This window comes from Procambarus clarkii, chromosome 53 (assembly GCF_040958095.1).
Source record: "Procambarus clarkii isolate CNS0578487 chromosome 53, FALCON_Pclarkii_2.0, whole genome shotgun sequence".
Taxonomy (NCBI): Eukaryota; Metazoa; Arthropoda; class Malacostraca; order Decapoda; family Cambaridae; genus Procambarus; species Procambarus clarkii.
Window position 1 is genome coordinate 22,607,440 of NC_091202.1, and position 13,054 is coordinate 22,620,493.

Sequence of the window (13,054 nt, forward strand, 5' to 3'; positions counted from 1 at the left end):
GTGGTGAGGGTGGGTGTGGTGAGGGTGGGTGTGGTGAGGGTGGATGTGGTGAGGGTGGGTGTGGTGAGGGTGGGTGTGGTGAGGGTGGGTGTGGTGAGGGTGGGTGTGGTGAGGGTGGGAAAGAGGTGTTGGGATGGGTGCCAGGGAGGGGGGGGGGGTGGAAGGGGCTGGTTGAGGTCGATGGAATGGGGGGGGGGGTCGTGGTTGACCGTGAATGACCCTTGGTCACTCAGGGTCAACCCTACACCAACATTAGCCCTCCTCGCACACCTCATTATTCTCGCCTCGCTCAATTACCTCTCATTACTGCCTCAACGGAAACAAAACTGAGGAGGCCAGGTCGGGGATCGGGCCGCGGGGACGCTGAGCCCCGAAATCATCGCAGGCTAACCTCCGCTGCCCGCCTCTTCGTCCCATCCCAAATGTAGTCCCCGTGGCGCAGTGGTAAAGCATTCGCCCGGCGCTTTTCAAGCGCTTTGGTCTGGGTTCGTATCCTAGCCGGGGAGGATTGACTGGGCACCAATCCTTAACTGCAGCCTCTCTCTCTCTCTCTCTCTCTCTCTCTCTCTCTCTCTCTCTCTCTCTCTCTCTCTCTCTCTCTATATATATATATATATATATATATATATATATATATATATATAATATATCTATATATTTATATATCTATATATATATATATATATATATATATATATATATATATATATATATATATATATATATATATATATATATATATATATATATATATATATACACATCGCTAATCTTCTTATATGACAAGGGATTCAACAAGAGGCTCACGGAATGTCTAATTACTATTCAGTTTTGGTGACCTATGTAATTAATGTATGATACTTTTTTATATAAATTTTCCCAATTACAAATGTACCGCCATTTGTGAATAATTTAATTAATTTTATTTCTTGAGTCTTATACAACAATGGTTACAGAAAATACAAACTTAATGAGAATCGTTGTAAGAGATGAATTAGTTAGTTTAGTTCATTTATTATGCACCCCATACCCATCTTGTGGGCGGTAGTGGACCCCATACCCATCTTGTGGGCGGTAGTGGACCCCATACCCATCTTGTGGGCGGTAGTGGACCCCATACCCATCTTGTGGGCGGTAGTGGAAAGGGTTACAGAGGCACATAATGGGCTCAGGGACTGAACCCCACAATTCATTTAGCTAAGCAAGTTACAATCTTGATGAGCTAGTTACAAAATTCAGTATAAGTCGTCACATCAACAATGGGTTCGAGATCGACCTCAAGTACAGGTTCTAAATTAAGCAACTGACATATGTGGAGAGCTAATGTGTCACAATTGATATATTTGTCCTGCACACCGCCCCCCATCCAGTGGGCAGCGGTGGATAGGTCACACCGCCCCCCATCCAGTGGGCAGCGGTGGATAGGTCACACCGCCCCCCATCCAGTGGGCAGCGGTGGATAGGTTACACCGCCCCCCATCATGAGGACTAAGATTCTTCAAGGCGATATTTAAACAAGCTGCAGAATGGGTTCAAGAAATGGCTACTAGAGTTCAACACGAGCAAGTGTAAAGTGATGGAAATAGGACTAGGCAATAGGACACCAAAGGGACAGTACACAATGAGGGGGAACTCCCTGTAAGGACGCCAGTAAGAGACCTGGGAGTGGAGGTAACATCAGACCAAACTCCAGAGGTACACACAAACAGACTAACATCAGCGGCGTACTCAACGCTAGCAAAAAGTCTGAACATCCTTCAGGAACCCAAACAAGGAGGCATTCAGTTCGCTATACACCACCTACGTGAGACCAGCTTTAGAATATGCCGCCCCCATCGTGGAGGCGATAAGTTAAAGGAACTAGACCTTACAACCCTGGGGACCCAACCACTTGGGCTGGACGGTAGAGTGACGGTCTCGCCTCATACAGGTCGACGTTCACTCCCCGACCCTCCAAGTGGTTGGGCACCATTCCTTCCCACCGTCCCATCCCAAATCCTTATCATGACCACTTCCAAATGCTAGTCGCAATGGCTTGGCGCTTTCTCCTCATAATTAATTAAATTACAACCGTGTGAAGAGGAGAAACGGAGATATGATCAAAACATACAAAATACTAAAAGGAAAATAAGACGGTGGATAAGGATATAGAAGACTCCAGTAGATGTCTCTCTCCCAGACGAGTGTAAGGAATATAAGAACACTGGTACCCTCTACGGCTGGTCAACAACTGCAATGAGCCGAAAGAAGTTCTAGGAGCCACCTCCATCCACAGTGGCCAGATTCCACCAAGATTTTGAGCGTGAAAATAGTTAAGTTGTATAGCAGGAGGTGGAGATGCCCTTGAGGGGTGGTAGGTGGGGCATGGGGAGCTATACCCCGTGCCCTTGAGGGGTGGTAGGTGGGGCATGGGGAGCTATACCCCGTGCCCTTGAGGGGTGGTAGGTGGGGCATGGGGAGCTATACCCCGTGCCCTTGAGGGGTGGTAGGTGGGGGCATGGGGAGCTATACCCCCGTGCCCTTGAGGGGTGGTAGGTGGGGCATGGGGAGCTATACCCCGTGCCCTTGAGGGGTGGTAGGTGGGGCATGGGGAGCTATACCCCGTGCCCTTGAGGGGTGGTAGGTGGGGGCATGGGGAGCTATACCCCGTGCCCTTGAGGGGTGGTAGGTGGGGGCATGGGGAGCTATACCCCCGTGCCCTTGAGGGGTGGTAGGTGGGGGCATGGGGAGCTATACCCCGTGCCCTTGAGGGGTGGTAGGTGGGGCATGGGGAGCTATACCCCGTGCCCTTGAGGGGTGGTAGGTGGGGCATGGGGAGCTATACCCCGTGCCCTTGAGGGGTGGTAGGTGGGGCATGGGGAGCTATACCCCGTGCCCTTGAGGGGTGGTAGGTGGGGGCATGGGGAGCTATACCCCGTGCCCTTGAGGGGTGGTAGGTGGGGGCATGGGGAGCTATACCCCCGTGCCCTTGAGGGGTGGTAGGTGGGGCATGGGGAGCTATACCCCGTGCCCTTGAGGGGTGGTAGGTGGGGGCATGGGGAGCTATACCCCGTGCCCTTGAGGGGTGGTAGGTGGGGCATGGGGAGCTATACCCCCGTGCCCTTGAGGGGTGGAAGGTGGGGCATGGGGAGCTATACCCCGTGCCCTTGAGGGGTGGTAGGTGGGGCATGGGGAGCTATACCCCGTGCCCTTGAGGGGTGGTAGGTGGGGCATGGGGAGCTATACCCCGTGCCCTTGAGGGGTGGTAGGTGGGGCATGGGGAGCTATACCCCCGTGCCCTTGAGGGGTGGAAGGTGGGGCATGGGGAGCTATACCCCGTGCCCTTGAGGGGTGGTAGGTGGGGCATGGGGAGCTATACCCCGTGCCCTTGAGGGGTGGTAGGTGGGGCATGGGGAGCTATACCCCGTGCCCTTGAGGGGTGGTAGGTGGGGCATGGGGAGCTATACCCCGTGCCCTTGAGGGGTGGTAGGTGGGGCATGGGGAGCTATACCCCGTGCCCTTGAGGGGTGGTAGGTGGGGCATGGGGAGCTATACCCCGTGCCCTTGAGGGGTGGTAGGTGGGGCATGGGGAGCTATACCCCGTGCCCTTGAGGGGTGGTAGGTGGGGCATGGGGAGCTATACCCCGTGCCCTTGAGGGGTGGTAGGTGGGGCATGGGGAGCTATACCCCGTGCCCTTGAGGGGTGGTAGGTGGGGCATGGGGAGCTATACCCCGTGCCCTTGAGGGGTGGTAGGTGGGGCATGGGGAGCTATACCCCGTGCCCTTGAGGGGTGGTAGGTGGGGCATGGGGAGCTATACCCCGTGCCCTTGAGGGGTGGTAGGTGGGGCATGGGGAGCTATACCCCGTGCCCTTGAGGGGTGGTAGGTGGGGCATGGGGAGCTATACCCCGTGCCCTTGAGGGGTGGTAGGTGGGGCATGGGGAGCTATACCCCGTGCCCTTGAGGGGTGGTAAGTGGGGGCATGGGGAGCTATACCCCCGTGCCCTTGAGGGGTGGTAGGTGGGGCAAGGGGAGCTATACCCCGTGCCCTTGAGGGGTGGTAGGTGGGGGCATGGGGAGCTATACCCCGTGCCCTTGAGGGGTGGTAAGTGGGGGCATGGGGAGCTATACCCCGTGCCCTTGAGGGGTGGTAGGTGGGGGCATGGGGAGCTATACCCCGTGCCCTTGAGGGGTGGTAGGTGGGGGCATGGGGAGCTATACCCCGTGCCCTTGAGGGGTGGTAAGTGGGGGCATGGGGAGCTATACCCCCGTGCCCTTGAGGGGTGGTAGGTGGGGGCATGGGGAGCTATACCCCCGTGCCCTTGAGGGGTGGTAGGTGGGGGCATGGGGAGCTATACCCCCGTGCCCTTGAGGGGTGGAAGGTGGGGGCATGGGGAGCTATACCCCGTGCCCTTGAGGGGTGGTAGGTGGGGGCATGGGGAGCTATACCCCGTGCCCTTGAGGGGTGGAAGGTGGGGCATGGGGAGCTATACCCCGTGCCCTTGAGGGGTGGAAGGTGGAGCATGGGGAGCTATACCCCGTGCCCTTGAGGGGTGATAAGTGGGGCATGGGGAGCTATACCCCGTGCCCTTGAGGGGTGGAAGGTGGGGCATGGGGAGCTATACCCCGTGCCCTTGAGGGGTGGTAGGTGGGGCATGGGGAGCTATACCCCGTGCCCTTGAGGGGTGGTAAGTGGGGCATGGGGAGCTATACCCCGTGCCCTTGAGGGGTGGTAAGTGGGGCATGGGGAGCTATACCCCGTGCCCTTGAGGGGTGGTAAGTGGGGCATGGGGAGCTATACCCCGTGCCCTTGAGGGGTGGTAAGTGGGGCATGGGGAGCTATACCCCGTGCCCTTGAGGGGTGGAAGGTGGGGCATGGGGAGCTATACCCCGTGCCCTTGAGGGGTGGTAGGTGGAGCATGGGGAGCTATACCCCGTGCCCTTGAGGGGTGGAAGGTGGGGCATGGGGAGCTATACCCCCGTGCCCTTGAGGGGTGGTAAGTGGGGCATGGGGAGCTATACCCCGTGCCCTTGAGGGGTGGTAAGTGGGGCATGGGGAGCTATACCCCGTGCCCTTGAGGGGTGGTAAGTGGGGCATGGGGAGCTATACCCCGTGCCCTTGAGGGGTGGAAGGTGGGGCATGGGGAGCTATACCCCGTGCCCTTGAGGGGTGGTAGGTGGAGCATGGGGAGCTATACCCCGTGCCCTTGAGGGGTGGTAAGTGGGGCATGGGGAGCTATACCCCGTGCCCTTGAGGGGTGGAAGGTGGGGCATGGGGAGCTATACCCCGTGCCCTTGAGGGGTGGAAGGTGGGGCATGGGGAGCTATACCCCGTGCCCTTGAGGGGTGGAAGGTGGTGCATGGGGAGCTATACCCCGTGCCCTTGAGGGGTGGAAGGTGGGGCATGGGGAGCTATACCCCGTGCCCTTGAGGGGTGGAAGGTGGGGCATGGGGAGCTATACCCCGTGCCCTTAAGGTAAGCAGTGATAGGTAAGGACACTTCGCCTCCCCATCATTATAATCTGTTGGTCTTGGTGCCTCGTTTTCTATGTGGCGGTTTTTGTCGGTCGGTCGGTCGGTCGGTGTGATGTTCCTTAACTGCTGGCCGCCCTCTTAATGGTCCGCCCACCGCCCACCACCCACCGCTCCAATACCTTAACATATATAATAACTCTGTCAAGAATACACATACACTTGAGAGGTGTATTCCCTTTCTGGGATAATATACACTGAGAGTATACTTGGTGGTCGGTGAGGAAGGTGTAGGGGGCGGGTGGGGGGGGGGGGAGTTTAACACCCCCCCCCTCGGGGGGTTGATAGGCCTTAGGCCCAACACCAGCCACGTCAGGTGCAGTTCACTTAGAACTTCCTCATAACTCATGCCTCTTAGTTCTGGGACTAGTCTAGTAGCATACCTCTGAACTTTTTCCAGCTTCGCCTTGTGCTTGACAAGGTACTGGCTCCATGCTGGGGCCGCATACTCCAGGATTGGTCTTACATATGTGGTGTACAAGATTCTGAATGATTCCTTACACAGGTTCCTGAACGCTGTTCTGATGTTAGCCAGCCTCGCATATGCCGCAGACGTTATTCTCTTTATGTGGGCTTCAGGAGACAGGTTTGGTGTGATATCAACTCCTAGATCTTTCTCTCTGTCTGTTTCATTAAGTACTTCATCTCCTATTCTGTATCCTGTGTCTGGCCTCCTGTTTCCACCGCCTAGTGTGTACTCACCTATTTGTACTCACCTATTTGTGCTTGCAGGATCGAGCATTGACTCTTGGATCCCGCCTTTCCAGCTATCGGTTGTTTACAGCAATGACTCCTGTCCCATTTCCCTATCATACCTAGTTTTAAAAGTATGAATAGTATTTGCTTCCACAACCTGTTCCCCAAGTGCATTCCATTTTTCCACTACTCTCACGCTAAAAGAAAACTTCCTAACATCTCTGTGACTCATCTGAGTTTCCAGTTTCCACCCATGTCCCCTCGTTCTGTTATTATTACGTGTGAACATTTCATCTATTTCCACTTTGTCAATTCCCCTGAGTATTTTATATGTCCCTATCATATCTCCTCTCTCCCTTCTTTTCTCTAGTGTCGTAAGGTTCAGTTCCTTCAGCCGCTCTTCATATCCCATCCCTCGTAACTCTGGGACAAGCCTCGTCGCAAACCTCTGAACCTTCTCCAGTTTCTTTATGTGTTTCTTCAGGTGGGGGCTCCATGATGGCGCGGCATACTCTAAGACGGGTCTCACGTAGGCAGTGTAAAGCGCCCTAAAAGCTTCCTCATTTAGGTTTCTGAATGAAGTTCTAATTTTCGCCAGTGTAGAGTACGCTGCTGTCGTTATCCTATTTATATGTGCCTCAGGAGTTAGATTAGGTGTCACATCCACTCCCAGGTCTCTTTCTCGAATCGTTACAGGTAGGCTGTTCCCCTTCATTGTGTACTGTCCCTTTGGTCTCCTGTCACCTGATCCCATTTCCATAACTTTACATTTACTGGTGTTAAACTCCAGTAGTGTGTGTGTGTGTGTGTGTGTGTGTGTGTGTGTGTGTGTGTGTGTGTGTGTGTGTGTGTGTGTGTGTGTGTGTGTGTGTGTGTGTGTGTGTAGGGTAGCGTGCCCAGCTGGAGTGCCGGAGGGAGGACGGGTGGAGGAGCAACGGAAATCTGGACTCTGGGATCTCCCACATTCCTTTCAAGGCTACACCAGCTGCTGCTACTGTGCTCTCTCTCTCTCTCTCTCTCTCTCTCTCTCTCTCTCTCTCTCTCTCTCTCTCTCTCTCTCTCTCTCTCTCTCTCTCTCTCTCTCTCTCTCTCTCTCTCTCTCTCCCTCTCTCTCTCCCCCCCTAAGGAGAGTCTTCCTTGTGTTAGTGAAACAAGACGTTTCCTTTCTTTTTATGCCGCCCGATGAAAGTTCTTGCTTTCTCCCTAAACCCAATTGCCTTGCCTTTAGCTAAGTTGAAGTCAATTAACCATGTCTACAACCGTGCCTGTGTACTCGCCTATCAGTGAGTACGTGTGAGTGAGGTCCAGCTCCCCCCCCCCCACCAACGGTGTTGCACCTGGTGTGTCATAGTATAAGTATTGTGACCTTCACAGTCGTGGTGGAAGGTGGCCTTAAGGTTGGGGCTGGAGGTGGCTTCCACACCTTCCTCCTTGTACACTCCACTTGTTGACCACCGTACCCGGTACCAGTATTTCCTTACATTCCTTCGCCTCGTCTGTGTTTCCAACTTCCACATGTGTCCAGTCGTTCTTCTCTCTCTGAATGTGTAGAGGCTATCCTTGTTCATCTTAACTATTTCCTCTTAGTATCTTGTGAGTCGTGGTCATATCTCCTCTTTGCCTTCTATACTCTACGGTTGTGAGATGTAGTTCCACTATTCTGTTCTCATAGCTTAAGCCTCTTAGCTCCGGTTCCAGTCATGTTGCAGACGTGTCCACTTCCGTGTTGCGGTTGGTTGCTGCACAAGGTGCAGAGTCCTAGCGTGTTGCAGTGTTGGTGTGGCACGTGTGGTGTGTCGTGTATGTGTGTGGCACGTGTGGTGTGTCGTGTATGTGTGTGGCACGTGTGGTGTGTCGTGTATGTGTGTGGCACGTGTGGTGTGTCGTGTATGTGTGTGGCACGTGTGGTGTGTCGTGTATGTGTGTGGCACGTGTGGTGTGTCGTGTATGTGTGTGGCACGTGTGGTGTGTCGTGTATGTGTGTGGCACGTGTGGTGTGTCGTGTATGTGTGCTAGCTTAGTGGGTGTGTGGGGGGGGGGAGGGGTATGGGGAGGGGGGTGAGGGAGTGGAGGGGTGTGGGGGGGTGGGGGGTGAGGGGGTGGAGGGGTATGGGATGGGGGGTAAGGGGGGTGGGGGGATGTGAGAGGGGGATGGGAAAATGTGGGGGGGGGGTAGCAGCAAGGCCTTCGCCCTTGTATATTTTTTTGTGAAACAATTGTGTATATATATATATATATATATATTATATATATATATATATATATATTATATATATATATATATATATATATATATATATATATATATATATATATATATATATATATATATAAATACATGCAATTGACGATCACTAAACACTGATCATTTATATGAGGAAAAACCACAAAGAAATGGGGGAAGAGAGATGAACGTTTCGGCCTGTTAAAGCCTTTGTCTGGTGTTGACAAACGCTTTAACAGGCCGAAACGTTCATCTCTCTTCCGCTATTTCTTTGTGGTTTTTTCCGCATATAAATACATACATTTATATAAATCAATCAATAATAATAATAAAATAAATAGCCCAACTGGGCAGCAGCTTTACAGTCATGTGCTCCACACCCACCCAACTGGGCGGCAGCTTTACAGTCATGTGCTCCACACCCACCCAACTGGGCGGCAGCTTTACAGTCATGTGCTCCACACCCACCCAACTGGGCGGCAGCTTTACAGTCATGTGCTCCACACCCACCCAATTGGGCGGCAGCGTTACAGTCATGTGCTCCACACCCACCCAACTGGGCGGCAGCTTTACAGTCATGTGCTCCACACCCACCCAACTGGGCGGCAGCTTTACAGTCATGTGCTCCACACCCACCCAACTGGGCGGCAGCTTTACAGTCATGTGCTCCACACCCACCCAACTGGGCGGCAGCTTTACAGTCATGTGCTCCACACCCACCCAACTGGGCGGCAGCTTTACAGTCATGTGCTCCACACCCACCCAACTGGGCGGCAGCTTTACAATCATGTGCTCCACACCCACCCAATTGGGCGGCAGCGTTACAGTCATGTGCTCCACACCCACCCAACTGGGCGGCAGCTTTACAGTCATGTGCTCCACACCCACCCAACTGGGCGGCAGCTTTACAGTCATGTGCTCCACACCCACCCAACTGGGCGGCAGCTTTACAGTCATGTACTCCACACCCACCCAACTGGGCGGCAGCTTTACAGTCATGTGCTCCACACCCACCCAACTGGGCGGCAGCTTTACAGTCATGTGCTCCACACCCACCCAACTGGGCGGCAGCTTTACAGTCATGTGCTCCACACCCACCCAACTGGGCGGCAGCTTTACAGTCATGTGCTCCACACCCACCCAACTGGGCGGCAGCTTTACAGCCATGTGCTCCACACCCACCCAACTGGGCGGCAGCTTTACAGTCATGTGCTCCACACCCACCCAACTGGGCGGCAGCTTTACAGTCATGTGCTCCACACCCACCCAACTGGGCGGCAGCTTTACAGTCATGTGCTCCACACCCACCCAACTGGGCGGCAGCTTTACAGTCATGTGCTCCACACCCACCCAACTGGGCGGCAGCTTTACAGTCATGTGCTCCACACCCACCCAACTGGGCGGCAGCTTTACAGTCATGTGCTCCACACCCACCCAACTGGGCGGCAGCTTTACAGTCATGTGCTCCACAGCCACCCAACTGGGCGGCAGAGTATATCAGTGGGTATAACAGCGGATATATAAGGATTATACCAAACCAACTATCGGATAACAAAACTGAAATTAATGTCCTACTCTCTGTGTTGTATATTGTATGCGATTGTATATTGTATGCAATTGTATTGTGCGTACTAACTGGTGATTGTTGTGTTGCAGAGGTTGTCGCCGCCCACGCCGCCCACCACCACCACCACGCCCACAGCCAGCCCTGAGTCCAAACGTGGGCGGACGGGCTGGCCGCAAGAAGTATGGGCCCAGGAGCTGAAGAAGTAGACCCCTCCTCCACCCACGCCCGTCGCCGCCCATGCCCACGCCAAGGATAGAGGGGGGGGGGGTGTGGGTGTGTAGGGGGGGCAGAAATACCCCCCCTTGGGGGGGGAGGGGGGGCGGAGGGACGGACATGTCAATTAAGTGAAAATTTCACCGACAAAGTTCAAATTTCTAGGGACCAGTGTGACGTGTTCACCCTCGTCACCTTAGACGCTACAGTGTGACGTGTACACCCTCGTCACCTTAGACGCTACAGTGTGACGTGTTCACCCTCGTCACCTTAGACGCTACAGTGTGACGTATACACCCTCGTCACCTTAGACGCTACAGTGTGACGTGTACACCCTCGTCACCTTAGACGCTACAGTGTGACGTGTTCACCCTCGTCACCTTAGACGCTACAGTGTGACGTATTCACCCTCGTCACCTTAGACGCTACAGTGTGACGTGTTCACCCTCGTCACCTTAGACGCTACAGTGTGACGTGTACACCCTCGTCACCTTAGACGCTACAGTGTGACGTGTTCACCCTCGTCACCTTAGACGCTACAGTGTGACGTGTTCACCCTCGTCACCTTAGACGCTACAGTGTGACGTGTTCACCCTCGTCACCTTAGACGCTACAGTGTGACGTGTTCACCCTCGTCATCTTAGACGCTACAGTGTGACGTATACACCCTCGTCACCTTAGACGCTACAGTGTGACGTGTTCACCCTCGTCACCTTAGACGCTACAGTGTGACGTGTACACCCTCGTCACCTTAGACGCTACAGTGTGACGTGGTCACCCTCGTCACCTTAGACGCTACAGTGTGACGTGTACACCCTCGTCACCTTAGACGCTACAGTGTGACGTGTACACCCTCGTCACCTTAGACGCTACAGTGTGACGTGTTCACCCTCGTCACCTTAGACGCTACAGTGTGACGTGGTCACCCTCGTCACCTTAGACGCTACAGTGTGACGTGTACACCCTCGTCACTTATACCGTTATCGTTTTCAACGTCATTCTCGTCCCCATCATCATCGGCTCGTCGCCAGGGTCGTCGCCAGACGGTCGTCCGTTGCCAGGGTCGTCGTCACAGTCGCCAGGGTCGTCGCCAGGGTCGTCGCCAGGGTCGTCGTCACGGTCGTCGCCAGGGTCGTCGTCACAGTCGTCGCCAGGGTCGTCACAGTCGTCGCCAGGGTCGTCGCCAGGGTCGTCACAGTCGTCGCCAGGGTCGTCGCCAGGGTCGTCGTCACAGTCGTCGCCAGGGTCGTCGTCACACTCGTCACCAGTGTCGTCGCTAGGGTCGTCGCCAGGGTCGTCGCCAGGGTCGTCGCCAGGGTCGTCGCAAGGGTCGTGGCGGCAGCACTGAGACCAACACCAGCCATAAAGAAGGTGAGAGATAATTTAACTGTGCTCTGGGACCCCCTGGGTAGGTGTTCCCTCCATGTGAGGGGCAGCCCCTCACCTGTGTCACTCCATGTGAGGGGCAGCCCCTCACATGTGTCCCTCCATGTGAGGGGCTGCCCCTCACCTGTGTCCCTCCATGTGAGGGGCTGCCCCTCACCTGTGTCCCTCCATGTGAGGGGCTGCCCCTCACCTGTGACCCTCCATGTGAGGGGCTGCCCCTCACCTGTGACCCTCCATGTGAGGGGCTGCTCCTCACCTGTGTCCCTCCATGTGAGGGGCTGCCCCTCACCTGTGACCCTCCATGTGAGGGGCTGCCCCTCACCTGTGACCCTCCATGTGAGGGGCTGCCCCTCACCTGTGTCCCTCTATGTGAGGGGCTGCCCCTCACCTGTGTCCCTCCATGTGAGGGGCAGCCCCTCACCTGTGTCCCTCCATGTGGGGGGCTGCCCCTCACCTGTGACCCTCCATGTGAGGGGCTGCCCCTCACCTGTGTCCCTCCATATGAGGGGCTGCCCCTCACCTGTGTCCCTCTATGTGAGGGGCAGCCCCTCACCTGTGTCCCTCCATGTGAGGGGCTGCCCCTCACCTGTGACCCTCCATGTGAGGGGCTGCCCCTCACCTGTGTCCCTCCATGTGAGGGGCTGCCCCTCACCTGTGACCCTCCATGTGAGGGGCTGCCCCTCACCTGTGACCCTCCATGTGAGGGGCTGCCCCTCACCTGTGTCCCTCTATGTGAGGGGCTGCCCCTCACCTGTGTCCCTCCATGTGAGGGGCAGCCCCTCACCTGTGTCCCTCCATGTGGGGGGCTGCCCCTCACCTGTGACCCTCCATGTGAGGGGCTGCCCCTCACCTGTGTCCCTCCATATGAGGGGCTGCCCCTCACCTGTGTCCCTCTATGTGAGGGGCAGCCCCTCACCTGTGTCCCTCCATGTGAGGGGCTGCCCCTCACCTGTGACCCTCCATGTGAGGGGCTGCCCCTCACCTGTGTCCCTCCATGTGAGGGGCTGCCCCTCACCTGTGACCCTCCATGTGAGGGGCTGCCCCTCACCTGTGACCCTCCATGTGAGGGGCTGCCCCTCACCTGTGTCCCTCCATGTGAGGGGCTGCCCCTCACCTGTGACCCTCCATGTGAGGGGCAGCCCCTCACCTGTGACCCTCCATGTGAGGGGCTGCCCCTCACCTGTGACCCTCCATGTGAGGGGCAGCCCCTCACCTGTGACCCTCCATGTGAGGGGCTGCCCCTCACCTGTGTCCCTCCATGTGAGGGGCTGCCCCTCACCTGTGTCCCTCCATGTGAGGGGCTGCCCCTCACCTGTGACCCTCCATGGGGGGGGGGGCATGCCTCACCTGGGCACACCTACATACCCCTGCTGTGAGGCACGGGGGCAGATGTAATATATATTAGATGTAAATCATATAATAGATTTACATCTATGACATTTGTTCCATAAATCTAC

General features: G+C 55.6%; 1 protein-coding gene across 1 annotated transcript in view; it reads left to right on the forward strand.

Moving 5' to 3' along the window:
- LOC123767196 (heart- and neural crest derivatives-expressed protein 2) overlaps positions 1-13,054 on the forward strand; it is a 49,848-nt gene that overhangs the window by 23,754 nt on the left and 13,040 nt on the right. Inside the window, exon 2 of the mRNA XM_069304788.1 lies at positions 10,088-11,582. Within this exon, the coding sequence (XP_069160889.1) occupies positions 10,088-10,204 (117 nt within the window). The 3' untranslated portion in view covers positions 10,205-11,582. The remainder of the gene's footprint in view (positions 1-10,087; positions 11,583-13,054) is intronic.